At 41.3% G+C, this 26,889-nt stretch overlaps 1 protein-coding gene across 2 annotated transcripts; it reads left to right on the top strand.

The window, feature by feature from the left end:
- Window positions 1-137: 137 nt before the first annotated feature.
- Window positions 138-26,854, top strand: STYK1 (serine/threonine/tyrosine kinase 1). 2 transcript variants are annotated; one of them, XM_029204157.1, is made up of 10 exons: window positions 138-255; window positions 8,214-8,367; window positions 8,753-8,887; window positions 11,620-11,886; window positions 12,604-12,785; window positions 14,558-14,641; window positions 19,069-19,277; window positions 21,052-21,092; window positions 21,746-21,842; window positions 24,011-26,854. In XM_029204157.1, the coding sequence occupies exons 2-10, from the start codon at window positions 8,304-8,306 to the stop codon at window positions 24,213-24,215; spliced, it is 1,284 nt and encodes a 427-aa protein (XP_029059990.1). In that variant the 5' UTR covers window positions 138-255; window positions 8,214-8,303; the 3' UTR covers window positions 24,216-26,854. The 2 variants fall into 2 exon arrangements, with proteins under 2 accessions (XP_029059990.1, XP_029059989.1); XM_029204156.1 differs by lacking the exon at window positions 138-255 and having other exon boundaries at window positions 7,860-8,367.
- Window positions 26,855-26,889: the final 35 nt, after the last annotated feature.

Below are 26,889 nucleotides of genomic sequence, written 5' to 3'. Positions count from 1 at the left end.
GAAGCAGGTGTCTTGGTCCCGAAATTAGGAAGAGAAGGGATGACAAGGTCAAGTGATATGCTCAGTGAATCACCTACCAACCCAGAACTAGAACTTCAAACCTCTGCTCTGTAATCCTAGCACCAGGTCAGCGCTGATGCTACTTCCCCGGACTCCAGACCGCTCAGCTCAGAAGCACGCTGGCCCACTCCTGAGGCGGGGAATCTACTGTTTGCTCCTGACGGTGCAGAATGAGGTGGTGATGTGTTCCCACAGGTGCCTTTTTCATCTTGCCAGGCCTTTGCTATTGTTTACCTGGAATTACCTTCTGTGTATAGAGCACTTACAAGGGCACACCCTGTGTGACAAAGCACTGAGGTGATCGGCAGCTGAGCTGATTTCCTGATTGTGGAGTCTCCTATCTGTCTCTCTGCCTGCCTGCATCTGGGACTCATTTATCAGAGAATGAGAAAGTGTGCTTGTGTGTGTGTGTGTGTGTGTGTGTGTGTGTGTGTGTGTTTCCCACAATCTTTTGGAGACTGTCTTCCTTCTTTCTTTTTTTTTTTAAACTGTGAACTGTTTGTCCTATTAGCATTTCCTGATTGGCAAGCTTATAAACATATTCCACAACCTCTACAAATACACATTTTCTCATTGCATAATTTCTTTCGATGTGGTATAAGGTGTTTGTCCAGTGAACAGAAACATCTTCAGTTTTTCTCTAATAAGAAGATAAAGTAGTTAAATGTAGGCATGTTCAGCAATTAATCAGACTGTCTTCTTTCTGCCCTCCTCTCTGCAGAGGGCTGTGTGTTAGAAAAGGCTGGAGGCGTGGCAGGACAACAAAATAGATCTCCTCACTTATAGGGGAAACGGAAACGGTCAAAAGATTTTTAAAGTACCAGAAGCTCCCCCTTAGAAGGAAAAGCCAAGTGGGGTGAATCACAAAGATGGGGACTGGTCCCTGGAAATGCAGTGTGACTGACAACAGTAAAAACAAAGTATTTGAAACAAGCCCCAAGCAGCACATACAGGCATCTTTGGTGTGTCCATCAGGTAGGAGAAAATAAATGGATCAGAGGCAACTCTGTTTTCAGAGCAGGTGGTGATTGTATGTTCTTGGCCTTTCCTGTTTTCTTTTTTGTTTGTAATAACCCGCAGTGCCCAGCGTGTCACTGATATTCAATCAATGAATAAGGGAGTGGACAGCACTTTGCAGGGAGTTGACGTTGGGAGGCAGCAAAGGAGCTAAAAAGCCATTGGCCTTTCCTTCCTATCAATAATCTTTATCATGGGCTTGGGAAATTGCTGTTGGTTAGTAATCCCAGGAAGAGAAAATAGCCACCAAGAGAGAATATAATTATATATATATTATTTCCGGACTTTGGAGGTTTGCACGTGGTGGATGCAGGGTTATGGAATCGGGAATGTGATAAGTAAAATGATCATTATAATAAAAACAAAATGTCTCGAATTTGTATAACACCTCAAAGGACATAAAATGTGTTCATGTCTGTAATGATATTTAAAATCTGATGCTGTTTGTGACGTGAGCACTGCACCTCGTGCCTAGGAATCCTGGGGCTGCGTATCTTGCATTCCATGTCCTCCCCTACGGAGCAAGCTTTTCAGGAGAAGCCAAGATACAATTTAGGCTTCCTCATCTCTACTGCGTATCACGTATATTTCAGGAATTCTCAAAGAGGTAAAAACTCCTGACAGGTAAAAATAAGCAAGAAGAGCTGATAACGCTCTGTCCTGTCGTCAAAAGATTTTGTTTAAACATGGTCAGGACTCCCAGGCAGCATGGCAGGGCCTCTTTTTTTATGGTTCAAAGTGCATTTCAAGCCTTAGGTCTCTAGGAAGGTGGAAGAGGGTGGAGATCAGCCCAGTCACAATCCTTCCATATCTGAGAAGTACGGGAGGACGAGGGGTTCTCTCTGGCTACCACCTCTCCTCTCCGCCTTATCTGCACCAGGAGATATCCCTGGGCATAAGGTGAGTTATCTCTGTCAGTCTGATTCCCAGGGTTTAAAGAGCAAGCCCTTTCATCTACTTGTCCTCGCACGAGTGTGCTGCAGGAGAAAGGTAGAGCCTGAGGCGCTCGGCAGGGCAGCTCTAATGATTAGGCCAGTCTGTCCGCTGGGGGCTCTGGCCCTTTCCTGAGCCCCGGGCTCACAGTGGAAGATCGCTAGTGCTGGAAACCAGGCCCTTTTCCCCAAAATGGAAGATAGATAGATATAGGCTTGGGCTCAGATCCAGGAAAATGAACAGACAAAGAAAATGATCCTGGATTCCATCACCTGGTGAGTACTGGAAACCATTTCTGATTCAACACTCATATTCAGAAAGCATTTTGAAGACAGACATGCAGACGTGCCCCTAGGTGACCTCGGAGAACGCACAGATTCTTCTCACCTGTTCTTTCCAATTTATGGTCTATTTGTTGGTGAAATTTAGTTTCAGCCTTGTGGTTTCCATGATTGTTTTGCATTCTGACACAATTCCTTCTTGACACTATGTGTCTTGTCCATTTGAATGGCAAGGACATACACGTAATGAAGTAGTTTATTATTTATTTATTGGGCTGCATTGGGTTTTCATTGCCGCGCGCGGGCTTTCTCTAGTTGCCGCGAGCGGAGGCTACACTTCATTGCGGTGCACGGACTTCTCATTGCGGTGGCTTCTCTTGTTGAATGCGCTCTAGGCCCGCGGGCTTCAGTAGTTGTGGCTCATGAGCTTAGTTGCTCCGCGGCATGTGGGATCTTCCCGGACCAGGGCTCGAACCCGTGTCCCCTGCATTGGCAGGTGGATTCTTAACCACTGCGTCACCAGGGAAGTCCCAATGAAGTAGTTTAAAGAACATTGGGTTTGTAGTTAAAAGACTGAGGTATGGGAAATTCCCTGGTGCTCCAGTGGTTAGGACTCTGCGCTTTCACAGCTGAGGGTGCAGGGTCAACCCCTGGTCGGGAAATTAAGATCCCGCAAACTGCACGGCCAAAAGAAAGAAAAAAGTCTGGGGTATGAAACCTTTCTCTGACATTTATTTACTTGCCTTTTGTTTTTTTTAAAACCCTAATTCAGAACTTAATCTCTCTGAGCCTCAGTTTCCTCCTGTGTGTGAAAGTGGCTAGCCTAGCATGATACATGCACACTGTAGCTCATCAATATATGTTTATTGGATCTGAAAACAGGAAGGACAGCTCGGTTTTCAGAATGTTGGAGATAAGTAATTCTGGAATCCTCTAGATCTGAGCAGTTCTTTTCTATCGTGCTTCCAACTTAACATTGTCACTCCATTAAGTGAAGTTTTTGGCTAGACAGCTCAGGGGTAAGGATGATGGGGGAAGAGAAGGGAAGGCTGAGTGACAGAGCCAGGAGGCAGATGGTCTCTTGTCTCGGGGTGCCATCTCCACATATTTTATCTTCCTCACTTTGGGTCTTTGTGTCCTCTGCCCCATAGCCCACAGCTAATAAGCCCCTTGACCCAGTGCAGTGCCCAGCTAGGCAGCGAGGCACTTGTCTGTATGAAGATAATATGGCTGGCAGATCCACTTGCGCAGAGATGCAGGTGGTAAGATTGAGGGTGAGGCAGGCAAAACAGATTTACTCACACCTTATGGGGATGGGACCATGTGTCATACAGTCTTTCGAGGAATTTCTCACAACACATAGGCAGACAGAGTACAGGAGAATGCATCTAAATTTTTTTGGCCTCAACCTGTGGCATGCACGATCTTAGTTCCCGGACCAGGGATGAAACCCCTGCCCCCTGCAGTGGAAGCTTGGAGTCTTAACCACTGGACCACCAGGGAAGTCCCTGCATCTAATTTTTAAAGTTCTATTTGTAGATGAATTTTGATAAGAAGACTTTCTTCTGGACACTCACAAGTAAATCGCTGTTTATGTCCGGGACATTATTATGCTAACTGAACAGAAATGTCACTCATCAGAGTTGTGTTATTATTGCAAACAGAACTGTCTTTCTTTGTGTGTAATAAAACAGATGCAAAGATGCAGTGTGCATTGTACTTACACTGGAAATATGTGTAAGAATTTGGAGGGCTAATATGAATACTTAGTTCAATTCCAGTTGTGATCATTCACTTCTTTTTTTTTTTTTTTTACATCTTTATTGGAGTATAATTGCTTTACAATGGTGTGTTAGTTTCTGCTTTATAACAAAGTGAATCAGCTATACGTATACATATGTCCCCATATCCCCTCCCTCTTGCATCTCCCTCCCACCCTACCTATCCCACCCCTCTAGGTGGTCACAAAGCACCGAGCTGATCTCCTTGTGCTATGCGGCTGCTTCCCACTAGCTATCTACCTTACGTTTGGTAGTGTATATATGTCCATGCCTCTCTCTCGCTTTGTCACAGCTTACCCTTCCCCCTCCCCATATCCTCAAGTCCATTCTCTAGTAGGTCTGTGTCTTTATTCCTGTCTTACCCCTAGGTTCTTCATGACATTTTTTTTTCTTAAATTCCATATATATGTGTTAGCATACGGTATTTGTCTCTCTCTTTCTGACTTACTTCACTCTGTAGGACAGACTCTAGGTCTATCCACCTCATTACAAATAGCTCAATTTCGTTTCTTTTTATGGCTGAGTAATATTCCATTGTATATATGTGCCACATCTTCTTTATCCATTCATCCGATAATGGGCACTTAGGTTGTTTCCATCTCCGGGCTATTGTAAATAGAGCTGCAATGAACATTTTGGTACATGGCTCTTTTTGAATTATGGTTTTCTCAGGGTATATGCCCAGTAGTGGGATTGCTGGGTCATGATCATTCACTTCTATGGTCTCTAGACTGCAGTCTTGAAAAAATTTGGGGTGGATTTTGCTTCCCATTTTATTCTCATTCTCTTCCTATTTGTATCTCCTTCATACTGCTCTGTGTCCCTCTAGATTCTCGATTTGGGGGGGCGGGGGAACTAAATCTTTTTTTTTTTTTCTTTGCAGTACGCGGGCCTCTCACTGCTGCGGTGTCTCCCGCCGCGGAGCACAGGCTCCGGACGCGCAGACCCAGCGGCCATGGCCCACAGGCCCAGCCGCTCCGCGTCACACGGGATCCTCCCAGACCGGGGCAGGAACCCGCGTCCCCTGCATGGCAGGCAGACTCTCAACCACTGCACCACCAGGGAAGCCCGGAACTAAATCTTTTAATATGCTAACAGAGTCAGGAGCAAATGAAAAGAGAAAAAATAAGGAAGGATAACCACAAATGAGGCAATAATATTGTTTTAATTAGAGCCCTGCCTGAGAGATTTGGCACCATACGTATGTGTAAACTTTAGGCAAGCTATGTACATATTTTCCACTGTCACATATAGTTATCAGAATTAACAATTTCACAACCTCACTCGACCCTTGATTCCAATGCCCTGCGTGTAGTAATACATGGCACTAAAGAGAGAACTTGAAATCTGCCAACTCTTTATTCACTGTCTGAATTAGCTTTGTATAAAAATGAAATTAAATGTTTTGTTTAGAAAATAAGTGAGACACAGAGAAAATTAGACCTGCTTAACGACCGTAGGGGAGGTAGACTTTTCCCACATAACCCACGGACCACAATTGTTCAGACAGGTGCTGTGAACATCTACTTGAGCCCTAGAGCAGGGGTCTCGGGTGGGAGGGGAGCCTTTAAAAATAATTTGAGAAACAATGGCATGAAAGGATAAGGCATATAGGGTTGTGTTTTACATACTTAAGGACTTTACACTCCAATTAAGGGACGAAGCAGTAGCAAACATATTTTTTTCTTTTAACCCAGTGAGATATAGTTGAAGGGGACAGAGTATTGCTCATATTGTACAGAAATGCTGGTCAGATACGTTCTTCTAATAATCAGATGGGTTAGAATCAAATGCATAAGAACGGCCATCCCAGAAGGTTTTTTCATCTAGCCATGGCTTTTCTTAGCTTGACACAGAGTGGGCAGGCCAAGTCATGTGGTAATTGAATGTTCGTATTCAACTAACTGCAGAGAGAAAAATGATGTGGAGAGAAATATTGTTCTTACAAGTGATTATAAGAACTTTGTGACCTAAGTGCTTTGGAGGGCTCTGTGGGGTAAGTTTCCTCTGTAGGCGTCCATGGATATAGGGGTATACCTGGCGCGTATTCCTTAAAAATTCTACACTCATTTGGTATATTATAGATGCCTCTAGCCAAAGCGTAATCTTCGGAAAGGGCTTATTATACAAACATCTGGAAAGCAATTTATTGAGTGGGCCTCGCCACATTATAGGTTTATTTCCTTGCTTCAGCATCCAGTTTCGTTGGGCCGCTACATGTTGTTAAGCCCAGTCTCTATAAACTGTCTAAGCACAATTACAACTCATGGTGAGAACCTTGCTCAGGAAATGCAATAGAAGGTCACGTTGTATCCCAAGGTGGGTGCTCTGTAGTAAGTGTGATACCCAGGTGAAAGGGTATAGGCATGGACTTGGGGTCTTGGCCACAGGTATGTTTGGCCATGTGCTGTCATCATGGGCGGCCACCTGAGCAGCTCTACGTGGGGACACATGCACAGGGCTTTACATTTCGTGCTCAAGTGTGCGTCAGCACGTGTGTAGTTTGGTTTCTGGGCGGAGCTCACGAGTTGGAGCTGGCTGCTGCCTGACCCTTTTTTCCTCTTGTACTGTGGTAAGAGAGATTATGCTCCCAGAACCGACTCCCCAGAGAGCCAAACTCGTTTAACTGGCTGCTCCCTGAACGAAAATAATTACATCTGATAATGCACCGAAAAGGAAGTAAGAGGAAAGGAAAATAAGAATTAGAATGACATTTGCAAATTATGTTTGAATTCTCCCGGCTGAGCTAATGTTTTATTTTTAGGACCTTCTTCGCTCCGCCCTCTCAAGGCTCTCTGTTTCTTGCCCTTTTATGAGTGTTTTCCTTTTCATGCAGTCTTGTGGAATTGTGGGAACTTTCACCTTGCCTTTTTGGCTTGCAAACTTGATAAGATGGACTTTACTATCTTACCATTCATTGCCTTCATAGATCCCTCCCTATGCGAAAGCCCACAGATAAGAATTTCACTTTCTCTCTGTGATGTTCCTTCTCCTGGCTACTCCTCTGTTTACTTAGGTTTCTGTCAACCAGCCACACACCTGTATCTCTTCTGAGCTGTAAGGGGATTGTTTAACTCTCATCCCCTCAGACAAACTCATGGCCATGGAATCAAGTTAACCAAGGGCAAAATAAAGTTTTTATATACATGGAAGAGCGGTGACCACCAGTTCTCTTCAGAAAGGAAGAATTGGGTTTTTGGAAATATGTGCTGATTATATAGAATTCTATAGAAATATATGCTGATGATATAGAATATAATCATGTAAAGGATCTCTGGTCAGGTAAGCAAGAAACTCACAACTATAGTCTACTTGGAGGAGAATTGGGAACTGGACAGATGGAGAAGGATGGGGTGGGGAAAAGATTTTCATGGTATACCATTTTATATTTTTATTTTTGGATCATATGAACATATTTCTTTTTTGTTAAAAAAAAGAGAGAGGAAGAGAAGATGGCTTAGTCCTGACACTTGCTTTCATCCACGTATTGGTAAGAATGAGTGTCTGTGTCTATCTGTATATGATGGGCAGGGAAAGCTCCGAGAGTTGCAGAATTAAATAGTTTTATTGATAACTGCTATCTGCTCACTGGTAGCGAGAATGCGGTAGAGGGATGTTTCAGAGAAGGAAAGCAAATGCATAACTCATCTCTCTTGAAATCTGCCAACTATGGATTCATTGTCTGAATTAGTTTTATATAAAAATGAAATTAAGTGTTTTGTTTAAAAATTAGGGGATACACAGAAAAAGAAAATTAGACCTTCTTAAGGACTGTAAGAGAGAGCTAGATCTTGGGCTTCCCTGGTGGCGCAGTGGTTGAGAGTCTGCCTGCCGATGCAGGGGACACGGGTTCGTGCCCCGGTCCGGGAGAATCCCACATGCCGCAGAGCGGCTGGGCCCGTGAGCCATGGCCGCTGAGCCTGCGCGTCCGGAGCCTGTGCTCTGCAATGGGAGAGACCACAACAGTGAAGGGCCCGCGTACCGCAAAAAAAAAAACCAAAAAACGTTCTTCCAGTTTGAATGTCAGATAGTTGGATAGAGATGAATTGGTGGCTTGGAGCGTTCCAGGTACCTGTGTACTTAATAACTAGTTATTTGGAGAGGTGTTTTAAAATTCTCTGTGTGCTCCATTTTATTTTAGTTTTTCAGAACAACTCAATCCTTGGGGATTATTCTCTAGTGCTCTTTGCATCCTCTGGGGGTCAGGCGCTGAACTGGATGCTGTGTGGCAATGGGAGATGAGAGGCGCATGACGCGGATGCTGTTGGAATGCAGTCTCAGTGACAAGTTGTGTAGTAAGTACAGATGATATAGAGATCTGCCCTAAGATCTGAATAGATTCTGGAAGGAAGATCATTTGATTTCTAATAGAAATGAAGCAATGGTGAGAACTGAATTGGCACTAGTGGCTTTGGGCGGAGGGGGGAGAGTGGCAATCATAGATCCAGATGTGCTGCATCCTCCAACTCAGTAGGAAAAATGAGAGACGAGGTGCATAGCATACTTCATGGGCTAAGAGACAGGGACGTTGGGATTTCAGAGCAGGGAGTTGATCCCGATTGTGAGAGGGATCAGGAGGAAGAGATGATCGTGTGGGGTGAGCTGAAGACTGATGGGTAGGGGAAGTCAGGTTAGGCTGCTTCTTCAATCTCTTCTCTACCTCCTTGATTTCCTACCTAGTTGTCCAGGAGCAGCAGTATGAAATCATCATCATTCCAACCCTTCTGGTTGGGATCTTCCTCATTCTCCTTGGGGTCATCCTGTGGCTTTTCATCAGAGAACAAAGAGAGCAACAGCAGTCTCCTGGACTACGAGGTAAAGTTCAAACTGGGGCTGGGCAGTGGCTCGGGGAAGACGAAGATTGTAGAAAATGAGGCACAAGCCTCAATAGGCCCAAGTCTAGAGGACCCTGCAATGAGATAGTGGGTATGGGTCCCCTCCTGTGTAGTTGAGAGGGGGGTGAGCTCTTCTCAAGGAAATGTAATGTATGCTTGTTAGCTGAAAGAAGAGTAGGCAAGAGAGGCCTCCTGTAACCTGTTTCTGTCTTCTTCATCCTATTGCACTATCAAATCTTTGGCCATGTGAGTCTCTAAGGACTGGGGAGCAAGGCTTGGGTAAAGCCCAGGGCTTTGTAACCAGTTTGGAAGGATGACATTTTACTCTACAATGCATTACAGCCCTACCCTGTGCTTCTGGAATTTAGGATGTAAAGGGGTAGCCTTCATAATAGTCCTTGAAGCATTAGGTAGGAGGTGATAATGTGCTATTCTGGGGTACCACTGAGCATATAATGGAAGAGAATCAGCTCATACAGGAAACTCAGAGAAAAAAGAAGGAAAAAAATATCCTGACAGTAAATGAAACTCTACAGTGGCTGACCCCTAATCCTTCTCTAAACTGTATCCCAAGTCTCTTATAATTCACTCTTACAAAAAACTTCTCAAAGAACTTATCTAAACTCACTCTCACTACTTCTACTTGTCACATTCTCTTCTGAGCATACTAAAACAAGGCTTTCCCCCCCACCCCAATCCACCAAAAGAACTCTTTCCAAGATCACCAGTGTCAGCTCTGTTGGGTTTTCATCCTACTTGACCTGTCAAAAGCATTTGACACTATTTTGCACTTCCTTCTTCTTGAAACACTTCTTTCTTTCCTTTTAAATCTACAGTCACTTTGTAAATGATCTCATTTTCAGTCTTATGGATTCAATTATTTTCTCATTTCTGACTATAGTCCCCTTGAACTCAGATTTTTATACTTAACCACCTACTTTGCAGTTTGGACCTAGTACACATCTAATACGTAATGTGTGTAAAACAAAGGTCCTGAAATTCCCTCACAATGTCCTCTCCCAACAGCCTTCCGTATCTTAGTAAATGGCAAGCCCAGCTCCCTTTATGTTCAGTCTAAAATCTTGAAGATGTCCTTGACCCCTCTTTCTGTCACACTCCGTCTCTAGTCCATTAGCAAATCCTGTTAACTATGTCTTCAAAATAGACTCAAGCCACCCTCACCTCTCATAGATAATTGTAATACTTAAGTGGTTTCCCCGCTTCTGCCTGTATCCTTTTATGCTCTATTGCCCCAGAGCAGCAGAATGATTCTTTTAAGGCATAAGTCAATCCTGTCAATTCTCTGCATGAAACCCCCAGTTGCTTCTCAACTTAGAATGAAAAAATACAAAATTCTTTTTTAAAATAATTAATTAATTAATTTTTGGGGCTGTGTTGGGTCTTTGTTGCTGCACGTGGGCTTTCTCTAGTTGTGGTAAGCTGGGGCTACTCTTCGTTGCGGTGCGCGGACTTCTCATTGCAGTGGCTTCTCTTGTTGCGGAGCATGGGCTCTAGGCGCACGGGCTTCAGTAGTTGTGGCTTGTGGGCTCTATAGCACAGGCTCAGTAGTTGTGGTGCATGGGGTTAGTTGCTCCGCGGCATATGGGATCTTCTTGGACCAGGGCTCGAACCTGTGTGCCCTGCATGGGCAGGCGGATTCTTAGCCACTGTGCCACCAGGGAAGTACAAGACAAATTTCTTTTAATGGTCTTACATGATCTGGGCCCTCTCTGGCCTCATCTCCTGTAACCCTCCAGTTTTCCCCTTGGTTCCAGGGGCACTGATTTCATTACTCTTCCTCAAATATGTCAAAAATGCTCCTTCCTCAACCTCTGCACTTCTTCCTGCTACCAGTATGGTTTGCTCTCAAATTGCTTCTATTTCTCAAAAGTCATCTTCTCAGAAAGACCTTTCCTGACCTTCAAACATAAAATTGCATAACTGATGCTCCTTCTTCCCCTCTTTTCCTCCATAACACTCCTTACCTAGTATATTATTATCTGCTTCCTCTCTCCTACCACTAGATGGTAATCTTCATGAGAATCTGGACTTTGCCTCTCCCTATCACCTAGAAGAGTGCCTGGCACAGAGGAGGTGATACTTGTTGAATAAATGGATGAATTAATGAATGAATAAAGTTTAATAAAAAGAATGAATCTCTCTTCTCTAATGGAGAAAAGCTGGTTTAGAAAGGGGGAAAGTACCAAAAGAATGTTTTGATTGAGACTCTTGGAAATATGGAATAATTTGATTTTGGGGACAACTTGAGGGAGGAATAACTTTCACTCAGAGTTGAGTAGTTATCCATACCTACCCTCCACCTTGGGAAGCTGTTTGATTGACTTTAATGATAGTCTCCATGGCAGTTACCACCACATTTAGGTGTCTGTGGTTTGAATACCTATTCAGTAACTTCCTTAATTGTCTTCATACTATACTCATACTGAACTGTAATCCTGAGGAAGACTGAAATGAAATGTCATTACCCATTTTCAGAGGTCCATCTCCAGTTGTCTTAGAAGTAATGGGATTATTACATAAATTCTACAAGGTTTGTATTGATGCTGGTTCATAGAGAAGCATCAGAAGGTATCCTCACATTGGCCAGAGAGAAAATTGCTGAAGGGACTCCTTGATGGTTTGTTCTAGGTTCTGCTTTCTTGGAGTCCCTAGGCTAGGAAAAAGCTTGTTGGTGCCACCTCTTTGTTTTAGGTGTTGCCCACGTGCCTCCATCTAGGGGCCTAAGCTGGGAAGCAGCAAGACCTGAAGGAAGTGTGTTTGTACCACTTAAGGAAACATCGGTGGAAAGCCTTCTACGAACTTCCACACATGCCCTGGCTAAGCTGCAGGTGCCCCGGGAGCACTTCTCTGAAGTTCTGGAGCAAATCCACAATGGTAGTTTTGGGACCATCTACCGAACCAAGATATATACTGGGGACACTGATGAGCCCAAGAGTGTCGTCCTCAAGGCTTTAAAAGGTAAAAGGAGAAGTGTTGGACTTCCTTTCCTCTTTTAACTTGTTTTTACTGTGAGCCCTCAACAGTGAATGCTAACAGGCTTTGCAGACATTAAGATGTTAATCAACAGTTGTGGTCACAGTTGGGCACAGAATAAGAAGGGAATAGAAAGTAAAAACTCTGAAACAGAAAGGTTCTTCTTTGGGTCTTTCCCTAGCTCAACCTTGCCTATCAAGGCTGTTAAAACTGATTTTTCCATATAGATATTACTTGAATGAGGATTTTGTGGTTGTTTCTTCATTTTTCTTCACTGTTTTGATATCTTTTCCAGTTACTGCATTTTTCTTCTTTTTGCTGATACTCATTGATATGGACCAGTAATGATGGATACATGAAACAGAACAAAGATAGGATTAGCAAGAATATTAATCCAAAGGTCTAGAAGTGGTAATATGTTAACGTGTGATAATATTTTAATGTGAACAGAACACTTGTCTATTAGGCAGAGGAAAGCCCATCCAGTTCTAAAGACCTACGGTTCTATGTTACCTTTGACAAAAGATCAGTGACATTGAAGATCATCTTCTAATTGATTCTCTTTCTTTTTATCTTTTGTCTACACTCACTCCCCTTTGGAGCCTTGAAATTTATCATCTGAGGTTGCTTCCTGACTTGAACCCCCATTTTATTGGTGATACTCTGACTGCTCACTCCCCATGGTTCTTCTGTCCTCCACAGAAGCAGCTGGGCTCCAAGAGGTGCAGGAGTTCTTAGGGCAAATCCAGTTCTATCAGTACCTGGGGAAGCACAAGAACCTGGTACAGCTGGAAGGCTGCTGCACAGAAGGGCTGCCACTCTATATGGTGTTGGAGGATGTGGCCCAGGGCGACCTGCTCAGCTTTCTCTGGACCTGTCGCCGGGTAAGTGGTAGGGTAGAGGTGTTGGGAAGGAAAGGCATGACCTGGCTTATTAGCTCTTCACATGTCAATTAGCCTGACAAATGACAAATTAGAGAGACATTACAATACCATAACAGAGTGATTATCACCAACCAATAGAATTTTTAGTGATGATGGAATATCTGCTCTGTCCAATATGGTGGCCACTAATCACATGTGGCTACAGAACCCTTGAAATGAGGCTGATATGATTAAGAAACTGAATTTTCAAATTTATTTAATTTTAAATAATATATGTTTAAATAGGCATATGTGGGTAATGGCTACCATATTGGGCGGTGCAGATTTAGAGAATGGACCTTGGGCTCCATCTCCTACAAGCTATGTGACTTTGGGCAAATCACCTCTCTGAGTCTGAGTTTTCGGAATCTGTAAAGTGGGAGGAATAATACTTATTAAAATTCAAGGAAATTATGTCTGGAAAAACATCGTGATTGGAACATATTAAGCACTCAGAATGGTAGCTGTTTTAATGATAATTGCATAACAACCTAACTACTGTTAGTAATAATTTTGTTGTTAGTGTCAAGTATACTTTCCATTCTGTAACATCACCCTAGTGTGCCGAGGCTGAGTTAAGGAAATTTCAGCCTGCAAGTCTGTATATCTCCAGTTCATATTTTGAAAAATTTAAATGTTCAGAAATTTCCAGGCTAAAGTGCAAGCCCTATTCCTTACAATCTCACCACTTCTCCGTCCACTCCTCTTTTTGAAGTGCTCCGTGTTTTCCTAGTTAGCTCGTCACTTGCTGATGAGCAAAGTTCAATATTAATCAAGCCTCCTAGGTAGGCTGATCATTTTATTACTAAGTGTGTATGAAAAAGAGACCTTTTTGACTTCTTCCATCCAGTGATGCAAATAGGACAATGTGCACATCATGAGATTTTAAACTTTTTAAGACCATCTGTCACTTGGTCTGTGCCCTAACCTCACTTGTTTCTTTTTATTTTTCAGACTGCATGCCTCTCTATTTCAGATTGTTTTCACATGCTTTTCTCATTACACCAGACTTCTCTCCCTTTCCCTTCTTTGTAGGGTCAGTGGCCGCTCACTCTTCGGATCTCGTCAAGAGCTTTCCTTGCTTCTCCAACTGAATGAGCTCTCTTTCCTCCACCATCATATGATCTCTTTTACATTTCTTTCATGGCACTTATACATATGTAACCATGTATTTATGTATGATTATTTTATTTTGATTCACATGTGTTTGCCACAGTATAAGCTCCAGAAGGCGTAGACATATTTATTTTGCTCACTTTTGTATTCTGAGGTCCTAAGATGGAATCTGGCACATAGTAGGCATTCAGTCAAGATGTGTTGAGTTAATGTGCTTAATTAATCTCTCTCTCTCTGTCTCTCTCTCTGTCTCTCTCTCTGTCTCTCTCTGTCTCTCTCTCTCTCTCACACACACACACACACACATGTTCTGCCTTAGGAAAATTGCTGCTTTATCCAATGGATAGTCTTATATATACTTGTCTTTCTTACCTGCTATTCTGTTCTTCATTCTGCTATTCATCTACATTCTTTACTGTTTTCCTGGTCCAATAAATCATGGTACTTCTCTGCATATCTGAGAATCTCTCATATCATCTGTCCTTGAATCTTATAGTCCTTATATTTTTGTGTATTTTCCTTAGCTTTGATAACTGCATTTAAGAATATCTCTACCCCTAGCTTTTCTTTCAGATCTGTTCATGTCATTTTGACATACTGTTTTTTTCTCTATTTAGGATGTGATGACCATGGATGGCCTTCCGTATGACCTCACAGAAAAACAAATATATCACATAGGGAAGCAGGTCCTTTTGGCTGTGGTAAGGCTTGGAGAAATGACAACAGATGGCAGTGATTTTTCTTGTTAGCTTGGTATTTAATGTCATATTTCTCAGTTATGCTCTCAAATGGGGTATATATTATAAAGGAAATCAGATGGAAGTTAGGGGACGGAAACTCAAGCACCAATAAATTGTTTTCAATTCTTTCATGAAATTATTTAGATAATATAATTCAGGATTGGTAATTCTAGGAAGAAAGTAGTCAGTTTAAAGTGTTTTTTTAATATTTATTTATTTGGTTGCATCGGGTCTTAGTTGTGGCAGGCGGGCTCCTTAGTCGTAGCTCACTGGCTTCTTAGTTGTGTTACGTGGGCTTCTTTTTTTTTTTTTTTTTTAAAGAAGATGTTGGGGGTAGGAGTTTATTAATTTATTTTTGCTGTGTTGCGTCTTCGTTTCTGTGCGAGGGCTTTCTCTAGTTGTGGCAAGCGGGGGCCACTCTTCATCGTGGTGTGGGGGCCTCTCACTATTGCGGCCTTTCTTGTTGCAGAGCACAGGCTCCAGACGCGCAGGCTCAGTAGTTGTGGCTCACGGGCCTAGTTGCTCCACGGCATGTGGGATCCTCCCAGACCAGGGCTCGAACCCGTATCCCCTGCATTAGCAGGCAGATTCTCAACCACTGCGCCACCAGGGAAGCCCTGGGCTTCTTCATTGCAGCAGGCGGGCTCCTTAATTGCAGCTCGCCAGCTCCTTAGTTATGGCATGCGAACTCTTAGTTGCAGCATGCACGTGGGATCTAGTTCCCGGACTAGGGATCAAACCCAGGCCCCCTGCATTGGGAGCACAGAGTCTCAACCACTGTGCCACCAGGGAAGTCCCAATTTAGGGTTTTTAGAAGGAACAGGGGGGCTTCCCTGGTGGCGCAGTGGTTGGGAATCCGCTTGCCAATGCAAGGGACACAGGTTCGAGCCCTGGGAAGATCCCACATGCCATGGAGCAACTAAGCCCGTGCGCCACAATTACTGAGCCTGTGCTCTAGAGCCCATGAGCCACATCTACTGAGCCTGCATGCCACAACTACTGAAGCCCTTGCGCCTCAAGCGTGTGCTCCCCAACAGGAGACACCACCGCGATGAGAGGCCTGTGCATCACAATGAAGAGTAGCCCCTGCTTGCAGCAGCTAGAGAAAGCCCAGGTGCAACAATGAAGACCCAACGCAGCCAAAAATAAATAAATTTATTATTTATTTTTAAAAAAAAGAAGGAACAGGAAGGGTTTTAAAAGGTTTCTCAGTCTTAAGGGTAAAAAACCAGGGCCAAGAGCTGTATGTCCACATACTTCCAGATATATACTAATGTTAACAGATGTAAAAGGGGAAAGGGGAAGCAAGTTGGGAGAAGAAATGGGAATAGAAACTGAAAGGGTGAAAGGCTACAGAACCAGAAGGAAGCTTATAATTTATACCTGTAAAACAAGAAATACTAGTTCAGAACATGTTAGGTTGTAGATTTGCTTCGATACTGAATGTGATAGGAGTTACAGATACTTTAAAAAGAACAAGGAACAAGTGGAAGAGGAGTAATAAAAAAGAAGGGGCAGAGGTGAGAGCATTTCTTTATGTTAAACTAACCTAAATAAACAGGGAAGAGAAAGAACTCAAGGTTTAAGAAAAAAAAAGTTACCTTTACCAGAATTACTCAGGAAATTTAGATGACTATTCCTATGAAATTATTTAGATAATTGTGTTTAAAATTAGTTACGGAAAATCAGGGCTCTGTGAAGCTACTATTTTAGTATTTGATATATCTTGCCACCTTGAGGTATGAAATATACAAGGGATATAAAAAGAATCAGAGAAAGCTTAGGAAAAAAGAGGTGATGCAGTGAGAAAAAGTTAGTTGAAGTTCTCATGGAGCGAGGGAGAGAGCACATCATACAAATAAATGTTAACTATGGTGTTTGGATGGCCTAGTTGGTATATTTCCTTGATAAAATTAGGGTATCAGGGGCTTCCCTGGTGGCGCAGTGGTTGAGAGTCCGCCTGCCGATGCAGGGGACACGGGTTCGTGCCCCGGTCTGGGAGGATCCCACATGCCGCGGAGCGGCTGGGCCCGTGAGCCATGGCTGCTGAGCCTGCGCGTCTGGAGCCTGTGCTCCGCAACGGGAGAGGCCACAGCAGTGAGAGGTCTGCATACCGCAAAAAAAAAAAAAAAAAAAAAAAGTTAGGGTATCAGGACAAATGAACTATTTAAAAAACAGAAATAGACTCACAGCATTGAAAACAAACTTATGATTACCAGAAGGGAAAGGGAAGAGGAGGGATAAGTGAGGAGTTTGGGATTAACAGATACACACTACCATATATAAAACAGATAAACAACAAGGACCTACTGTATACCACAGGGGACTATATTCAATATCTTGTAATAACCTATAATGGAAAAGAATCTGAAAAAGAATATATATTTATATATGTGTATGTGTATATATATATACATATATATATATATATATACGTATATATCTGAATCACTTTGCTGTACATCTGAAACTAACACAACACTGTAAATCAACTATACTTCAATAAAAAGTTAGGGTATCAGGACAGAGCTTATCTTGTATTCTGAACCATAATTGCAGGGGTGCCCCATAGAGATGCAGTGATCACACTGGAGCATTCCTGAGAGCCCAAGGTTACCAGTTATAAGGCAATATCACACTATTTTTTCTAACTTTTAACAACCTCAAGATCAGTACATTCTTCAGTTCTTCTCATTAGAGTATAATATCTTTGTTCTGAGGCCTCACCTGAGACAAAAAACTAAAAAAACAAAAAAATCCCTGCTAGTCACTGTTTGCTTCACCATCAATGACTGGAAATTACCACCTTCACCTTTTATTTTTTCACACCATTCTTGTTTGGTAATCATAGACCTCAGTCTCTAGCGCTTCAGTCATGTATAGTTTTTCAGCATCTCTGTATGCCTTGAACACCTTGATGTTGGGGGAAATGATTTCAATACATCAGTGTCATTCAGGTGCAGTGGTTCTCAAATGTCTTCTTGGCTGTGCTATAATCATTTTGATACTTCTTAAAAAGATAGATTATCAGGTCCCTCTTCCTAGATTTTGGTTAAGTAAATCTGGAGAGAAAACCTTATGAATTTATAAATCTCCCAGGCAATTCTGATTTGCAGCCTGGCCTGAAAAGTATTAGTAGAATTTGTAGTACTTCCTATGAATTAGAATACTGGGTTCTGGTCACTACCACTTAGTACCAGTGTGACCTTATATAATCATTTAGATTTATCTGTAAGTTACTTCCCTAACTCACCTCATCTAGTTATTTTAGGGACAAAATGAGATGATGTAAAACTGTATATAAATTTATTATTATGACACTCAATTTTGCTATGTATATATTACCCTGTTTGGGAGACTGCTGCTAGAAACTTGAAACCTACTCTCCTTCCCCTTGTCTAGCTGGGTCCTATCTGAGAGGAAAATCAGGCCAGGGTCAGGGTCAGAGTAGGAGATTATAATTTCCAAACCCAGTACAAATGTTATTTGGATTATTTGCTGTTTGCTAAGCTTTGTTTGTTTGTTTTAAAGCAAAGCTAGTGTATTTACTAATACATGTGTCTTCAAAAATATAAGGGTATATCAACGTATCCAAAATGTGTAAATCATTTGTCAAACCCCAGAGAATGTACAATGCGAAAAGTGAACCCTGAAGTAAACTCTGGACTTCAGTTGAAAATAGTGTATCAGTATCAGTTCATCAGTTGTAACAAATGTATCACACTGATGCTAGTTGTTAATAATAGAGGAAACTATGAAGTGGGAGGGAAGGGATGTGGGAGTGCTCTGGATTTTCCACTCAATTTTGCTGTCAACCTAAAACAACTCCTTAAAAAAAGTCTTTTAATTTTTTTAAAAAAAGGAATGAAGTATTGGTATCAGTTTGCTAATCTTAAACGCAATGCAAACATGTCTGATTCATTATAACTACTTGGAAGCCGGACTTCCCTGGTGGCGCAGTGGTTAGGAATCTGCCTGCCAATGCAGGGGACACAGGTTCCATCCCTGGTCCAGGAAGATCCCACATGCTGTGGAGCAACTAAGCCCGCATGCCACAAGAGCCACAACTACTGAGCCCGCGTGCCACAACTACTGAAGCCCGTGTGCCTAGATCCCGTGCTCTGCAACAAGAGAAGCCACCACAATAAGCCCCTGCTCGCTGCAACTAGAGAAAGTCCGCGTGTAGCAACAAAGATCCAACACAGCCAAAAATAAATAAATAAAAATTAATTAAAAAATTAATACATACTTGGAAGCAATATGTCATTATTAATGAGGCTTGTTCAGAGTAGAAAATATACTTTTCTTTTCAAGGATTTGTTTCTCTTTATCTGTGACCTACGCCATGACCTCAGAAAGCTGATCCATCTTTGATCTCATGTTGACAGGAATTTCTCCAGGATAAGCATCTGTTCCATGGGGATGTGGCAGCCAGGAATATCCTGATCCAGTGTGATCTCACTGCTAAGCTCTGCGGACTGGGCCTGGCTTATGAAGTCCACTCCCGAGGGGCCATCTCGTCCACTCGCATCGTACCTCTCAAGTGGCTCGCCCCAGAACGGCTTCAGCTGGGACCAGCTGGCATCAAAGGAGACATGTATGGTTTGTTCCTGCCCTGCCCTATGGATTTCTTCCTTTCTTGACCCAGGTGTCCTCCAGCTCATGAACATGACTGAGTCTATTGTCAATTATGTCTCCACATGAAATGTCTACTGAGAAGTCAGACTCTCAAGCAAAAATGCGTGTTATGTGGCAGAGCTCATACTTGGCATCTGCCTGCAATCCTTTTTAGTGCCTTTTGAAGTATTCCCTCTGTGTTAGATTAGAAACCTTAATTAGGAGAGAAAAAAATGAATAGATTATTCGTGCTAGTATCTGAGGACTTAATCTGGTGGAGTTTTATCCGTTTATCTAGTTTTATCTGAAAGAGGTAGGTCCGCTTAATCAAAAGTTTAGTTAAACTAGGACTTATTAAAATAAGTACATATGTGTGTGTATACTCAATTTATTTTAACTTAAAACATATAAATAGATATTTAATTATCAGTCTTTTGGAGGAGGGCCAAGGGGATAGACCTGCTATGCTAAATGAAGTTACGTGTTGTGTTTCTTGTATAAGTAGCATCCATAATGAATTATTTTTGAGTTTCAGTTTGGGATGACTCTAAATAGAGTGGGAAACTTGAAAACACTTGCGATGCAATTTGACACTTATTGTTAATTTTTTCCCAGTTTTCTACAGTTGTCTCACCCACGCAATTTGACAACACTTTCTTTTTAGCAGCTTGGTTTTATAGAATATTTTCAAAGCATTCAATCTAGTTTTCAGGGAGCTAATGCTTTGGGCATATATATTTAATCAGCTTACATAATATTTAATTGCTTACATAATTACAGTTACATGTAGGATTGGCATAAACAGGATTGTAAAGAACTGCGATTGACTTTTGGTAGCCATATAACTCAACTGCTCGGAAGAGCACATAAACATAATATAGAATATCTTACTAGCCATGAATGTTATGAGTTGCGGGGGAAATTTAGAACATCAGTTGATGTGGTGAGTCAATTAAAAGACTGCTTTTTTATTTTATTTATTTATTTTTTGGCTGTGCCGTGCAGCATGTGGGAGCTTAGTTCCCCGACCAGGGACAGAACCCATGCCCCCCTGCAGTGGAAGTGCAGAGTCTTAACCACTGGGCCTCCAGGGAAGTCCCCAGAAGACTGCTTTTTTATTTCATTGCTGTTTCACTGACATCTCCTTTTGAATAGAGGTCTGGGAGCTTTGAGAGCTTAACTGGGAAATATTGCTCATTTAATGATGATATTATAGAATAGTGAAATATACATCTCTTGAATCATATTGCTTAGGCAAATGCCTACTCCAATTATGTATAAAACTTGTTATGTTAATATTTTTCCTAGGTTTGGGCAATTAGATCTACTGAGGAAATAGTAGATAAATGATAAAACTTGCTTGGCCTTGAGCTAAGAATAAAGGCTAGAATTTCAGCAGGGAGAAATGGAAAGGATGAAAAAGATGCAGAGGGGAATTTCTGTATGTTTGGGCGAATATGTTTGCATGTTTGCACAAACACTCACAATTTAGCAAATAATGGTAAATATCTATTAATGTGTAATATAGAAAAAAGGAGACATAAATTCAGTACTCAAATAGATTAGATTCTAAGGGGATTGGACAGAAATGCTTTCTAATGGCACTACCTCATTGCTTATTGTATCAGTCACCCTTGATTCCCTTTCATTGCCTTTGTAATGGGGTTCTTACTGAAGGCCTCTGGTACTTAAGTGAGCTGTCTTTACGAAAGGCAGAAATAGAAATTAAATCCATGGCCTTGTTTCTTTTACAGCTGGTCTTTTGGGATACTGCTCTACGAGATGGTGACTCTAGGTAAGGAGGATCCCCAAAATAGTGTGCACCTATACAAAAATATACAAGGATGTTTATTTGGGTGGTGGATGACATTTGCTATGAGAAGGGGTTTCAGTACAATCTCTGAAGGTTGAACTGAGTTGACATAGAATCCTGATTTTTGAGATAGTCTTGTAATGTCTTGATTCCCTCCCTCTCTCTCTCCTTCCCTCTTCTGTTTTTAACTTTCTTTTGCTTTCTTTCTCTTTCTTTCCCTCAAGACTTTACCAATTCCATGGGATGTTTTAAAATCCAAGGATGATCTTGCATAAACATAAAAATATTGTCTTTAGATTTATTAATCCACTTGATGGAGAAACTATAGCACCTTCTCATGTTTGGGAAGTAGAGGGCAGATCTTATTTCTCACTTTGCTTTATTTTGTTACTTTTCTAAAGACTCAACGTTCTGCTAAGTTATCAGTACCCACCCCCATCTCTTTTTTTCCAAAATTCTCTAAGCTATATCCTTACTTGATCACCAGGGAGCAATTATATTATATCTATTATTTTTTCTATGGCTATACTTTTGCAGGTAATTAGCCCAGGTGGATGGAGAGTAGTGTTAGTTATACTTTGTATTCTGAGGACCCTTAAGTTCTCTTACTTCTCTCATTCTTTCCATACCAACAGGGGCACCTCCATATCCTGAAATCCCCCCTACCAGCATCCTACAGCATCTCCAAAGGAGGAAAATCATGAAGAGACCCAGTAGCTGCACACACACCATGTAAATAGTTTTTAAAATCTTTTTTTGCTCTTCATCAGTCGTGCTCCTTTCAAAGTGGCTCAGATGACCCTCAGCTGTCCTTTATGTGCTAATGTACAACCCTAAACCAAACCTCTGCAGTAAAACACATCTGCTCACATATACGATGTACATGTATATGTATTTCATCTGTATGTGTGTATACATACACACACAAAATATTGAGGCAACCACTGAGTACTATATTAGAAATTTAAGTTCGCTAACGTTGTTAAAGCTTAGCTCTTCTGGAAGCTTTTAAAATAGACCAAATCCAATGCAAATACAGTAGTGTTTTATCTATTTAAATGTCAGTCTCAGTTAGAGACTACTGGCTTCAGTTCTAATATAGTTGTCATAAAATCCATTGCAGTACAATTACTCACTGGTTCCTATTTAATATTTAACTTAAAAACATATTGATTATCTGTTTTCCCAGTTCTAAGCATGTTGGAAGCCAACCAAAAGTGGGGGTGAGAAGAAATGAGGCAGGAGAAGGAGGATATCAAATTGTCAGCAGAAAGGGACAATTGGTGAACTAACGTAGAGGCAGAAAATGGAAAAATTTTAAATTACACTCAGAATTTCATAACCAATAAAGGACAAAAAAAGGTTGTTATAGAACATAAGAAAAGGTTAAATTATTTTTAAGAAGACAGGAGTTAATATATTAATATACATTTCTATTAAAGTTGTTGCTATTTTGTAAATTTTTCAGCACTGAAAAGGTAAATTTCCAGCACCTGGGTTTCCCAACATTAAACAGTTACAGCATCAAGCATGTTAAAAATGTTAAATATCATAACTGTTGATATATATTTTTATGTGTATATACACACATATACACACAGTATAGTGATACTGGCTGGGTATACTAGAATGAAGTTGTTGACAAATACTTCTCATAGGCTTTATGTGTATAAAAGGCTGTCCTTGATACTGGGGAGAGACATTTAACTGATAAAGTACCTGGTCTTGAAGAAGGATGTCAGAAACAACATGAAAATCAACATAAAGTTTGAGGCAATAAGTAGAATGGTTAAAAGCTCAGATTCATCTCACAGAGTCAAAAAGACACACGTTCAGTCCTAGTCCTACTACTTTACTGTGCGTTGTTTACTTATCTTAAAATAGGTATAATGATAACCCTACCTCAAAATTATTGTGAGGCTACAATGAAATAATGCATGTTAAGTTCCCCTACCATGCCTTTTATAATAAGTAAGTTCTTGGTAAAACATTAGCAGTATTATTAAAGTAGCATCTTCTACAAAGTCTCATCGTACAACATTAAAGAGTGTGGGAAACACAGTGCATGCTGAGGTTTATAAGGAAAGGAATTGAGACTTAAATCTGTAGGAAAGGATATTCAAGGAATTGGGCAGAGCACGAGCAAAGACGGAGTTGGGTGTTACTAACCACATCTAGGGCATAGCAAGACACTGACTTGTCAGGAGGAGAGGGCTTCAGTTAGGCAAGAACTATATGCTAAGAAGCTAGGGGGTGGGATGTTGACTTTATATGGTGAGCAGTGGTAAATCACTGTAGGTTCTTGGGCAGGAATGAGACTTGATGAAGAGTGTTTGAAAACAGGCTATGTTGTAAATTCTCTAGAAACTGGATTGAAGCAAAGACAGATTAAAGGTGGTAAGTACTTCTATCTCGATTAAGGCAATTTCCTGGAGAAGCTAAGTAATAAAGGGGGGAAATGACCTGGATTAAAGGAAGGAACCATCTAATTACATTAGCTGAAATTAGTATGAATCGTATTATTCCATACCTTCTTATTTTCCTTGCTGTAACGTAGCTCATACTGGTAGATAAGTTATAGCAATGGTTTGGAATGATGCAAATTAATAACATGCAAGATGAAAACACTTAAGAGTTTTTGGTAATCTAATGGAAAAAAAACCTATTCTGTCATACTGATTGTAGTTTAAGAAATATTTAGTCATTCCTTTTATAAAAAGGGTCCTGTTGAGAAGATGATATTAAGAGACTTAGCATTAGGAGGATGAGAAGGAACAGTATTCTCTGGGAAGCATGTGGGACACAGCAGTGAGAAGTAGGTTAAAGACTCATAGGTTTCTTTTGTTAAGGTTTGTTAGGAGACGAGACAGTTTCTCTTGTTTCTCTTGTTTTCCTTTCAGGTACGGTCTCATGAAGTCCTGCTGGCGTTGGAGTGAGGACAGCCGCCCCTCACTTAGAGAGCTACACTCACGCCTAGAAACTGCCGCTCGAACTGCAAATGACAAAGCTGTGTTGCAAGTACCAGAATTGGTGGTGCCTGAATTGTACGCAGCTGTGGCAGGCGTCAGCGTGGAGAGTCTCTCCTATAGCTATAGCATCCTTTGAAGATCCTGGGGCAGCACACATTTTTGGGAGATCATATACTCTTGGAACCAATTCCTCCAAGAACAGAGACAAGACTTTCTAGTGGGACATAAAGGGAGGAATGGGACATGGATCCTGCATCTTCCCCTACATATTTCCCCAGAAACCTGAAATGATGCTAGATGAGGCTGCACACAGCATATACCCTCGAGACTGAGAAGTACAGTTTCATTTCTGTTATCCCAGTCCTGAAGATGCAGGGTAGATGGGATGGACCGCATCAACGCAAGGGAGGTTTTACAAGTCTGCAGCGTTCGTCGCAGCATGGCACAGATAAGCTGGTCCCTCCCACCACAGGCTGGTTTTCTTTGAAACATGCTTTTATCTAGACTATTATAAGGTCCAGAAAATTGGAATCAAATGAGGGAAGAGAAAGCTGATAAAGGAATTGATAAGAAGAAAATTGAAGGTTCTACTTGCTCAGGAGTATAGATGAGGACCAAGGTCATCCTTCAGAGAGAAGGGGGAGGAAGGACATACAGGACTTCATTCCTGGTCCGTTCATGCAGGGCTGAAGGAGAACCATTAAGGAAGACTTCTGAGCTCCCCCTAAGGTGTATATAGGAGAAATATGGTCCCCTTTGATCTAATTCTAAGGTAGGTGAACCCTGTTGGTACTATTTTAACTAGAAGCTGGAGGGGTCATTTCATGATTAAGAACATTCAACATGTACTTTTCAACAGTCTGGCTTCCTGGCCCCTATGAGACTAGGGAGACTGAGCCCAGAGGGTCAATTGGGTCGAGATGAATACACTGTGCATTTAATAAATGGGAAATATGGAAGTCAAGCAAAAGTACTTAGTAGGCAAGGACGTCTTTAAAAGGGCTAGAAAAGGATGTAACCTGAGATGGAAGGATGATAGGTTCCCATTTTCAATCATCCAGTGATCTACTGTGAAACTTATTTCATTAAATTCATATTTATTGAGTGAAAGTAGGCTTTTCAGGTTATACAGTTGCCAAAATCTCTCCAAGAGGGAGGATAACAGTAGATAAATGAAAGCTAATGACAACAGAAAAATTCAAGAGGCAATCTACATTGTCAGAAAAGGGATTCCTCATGCGTGAAAAGGGGATACTACCTACCTCACAGGGTTGTCATGAGGATTGAATGAGAGTATATATTTGTACCGTATCTGGCACATACTATGTGCTCAATAAATGTTAATTTCCTTACTCTCATCCTTACTAGCCTAGAATCTTTCATATCTTTTTCATTTAACACCTACGGTGGCCAAGAAGAGAACCTCGGTCTGTCAGTCACACTGCAAGGGAGGACATGCTTAAAGATGATGGGATGGTACAAATACCACTTGACTAAAATGAGGAAGTCGTAATTTTTGTGTGAGTGTGTGGATGATAACAGTCATCTCCTGCTAGTTCAAAATACTGGAAATATCATGATAATGACAGTTCAGTTGAACACGTGGTCTGTGATTTTAAACAATACCTTGGATACTCTAGAAGGGACATCCAAGGCTGCTAGGAAAATGACTGGCAGTTGAAAAACTTGCAGAAGTTAGAATCCTGATGGAGTCATGATGAGTCGCCCAACTGAATAATGATTCTTGCACCTCTAGGAATACCACAATGACTAGACAGAATTTAAATGCATGGTAAGCAGCAATAGAGAGAAGGGAGGAAGAATGGCTCAGCACAAAATGATGAAGTCCTATGGAATCTCATTGTTCTCAGCTGTTCATTTAAGTCAAATTTACAAAATATTTATTTATTTATTCAACTATTTTCAAAGAATGGAGTGTTAAGGACAACTGTGCCAGACACTGTGCTAGGTGTTGGATAAAAAGAAACGGAGAGCTTTGGCTTACAGTCTAGAAAGCAAGAGACACTATATACACATTTATGTGGGTATTTGTTAATTACAACTGTGATAAGTGCTGTGAAGAAAAAGTATAGGGTAGTAGAAGGGAGTATAAAATGGGGACCTCCCTGAAAAAATGGCATTTAGACTGAGACCTTAGGGATGGGTGAGTAAGCCTGACAGTGAGGAGAAGAGACTTCCAGTTGAAGGATTATGTATGTGAAAACTCTGAGGCAAGAAAAAACTCAGTTTGAGGAACTGCAAGGAGGCTAGTGGGAGGGAGGTATAGTGAAGTGGGAGGAGAGTGGTGCATGATGAAACTGAGCATTGCTCTTTCACGCTGTATTTTTTTTTTTTTTGCAAGGGAAATAATGAATTCACCTTTACCAATGATATTCAAAGTAGCACTTGACACTCATCCATCAGGGGTAAATTAGGAATAATAAAAATCAACTCTACCAACAGTCTGGGAATAGATCAGATGATCCAAGAGGGAATACTTCTCAAAATCCCCACCATGTACAAAAATAGACTCAATGGAAAAGAGCAGCTTTTAAAATATGTAAGAGGAAAAAAATGTTAATTCTACAAATAGTTATTCATTGTATACCACACACAAAGCTCAAAGTTAGCTTCTATGGAAGAAATAAAGACAAATCCTGAATGACTCAAGCCTTCAAGTCACTTATTTGGTAGTAAATTGGTTCCCCTCAGTTTTTTAATTACATATCTTTATTAGGAAAAATATTTTGAGCACTCAACCCTACTAAAATTATATAATTTATATATAGATGTAAAATATACACAGTATA

The sequence above is a fragment of the Monodon monoceros genome, unplaced genomic scaffold, assembly GCF_005190385.1.
Source record: "Monodon monoceros isolate NGI ecotype Baffin Bay Population unplaced genomic scaffold, NGI_Narwhal_1 Super_Scaffold_6, whole genome shotgun sequence".
NCBI lineage: Eukaryota > Metazoa > Chordata > Mammalia > Artiodactyla > Monodontidae > Monodon > Monodon monoceros.
Note: the sequence above shows the minus strand (reverse complement) of the source record. Positions and strands in the feature narration are given on the sequence as shown.

Coding starts and splice junctions, on each gene's coding strand:
- STYK1 (XM_029204157.1), top strand. CDS start 8,304: ATGGGAGATGAGAGGCGCATGACGCGGATGCTGTTGGAATGCAGTCTC. Junction 8,368..8,752: donor TCTCAGTGACAAGTTGTGTA/GTAAGTACAGAT, acceptor TTTCCTACCTAG/TTGTCCAGGAGCAGCAGTAT. Junction 19,278..21,051: donor GCTGGCATCAAAGGAGACAT/GTATGGTTTGTT, acceptor TTTCTTTTACAG/CTGGTCTTTTGGGATACTGC.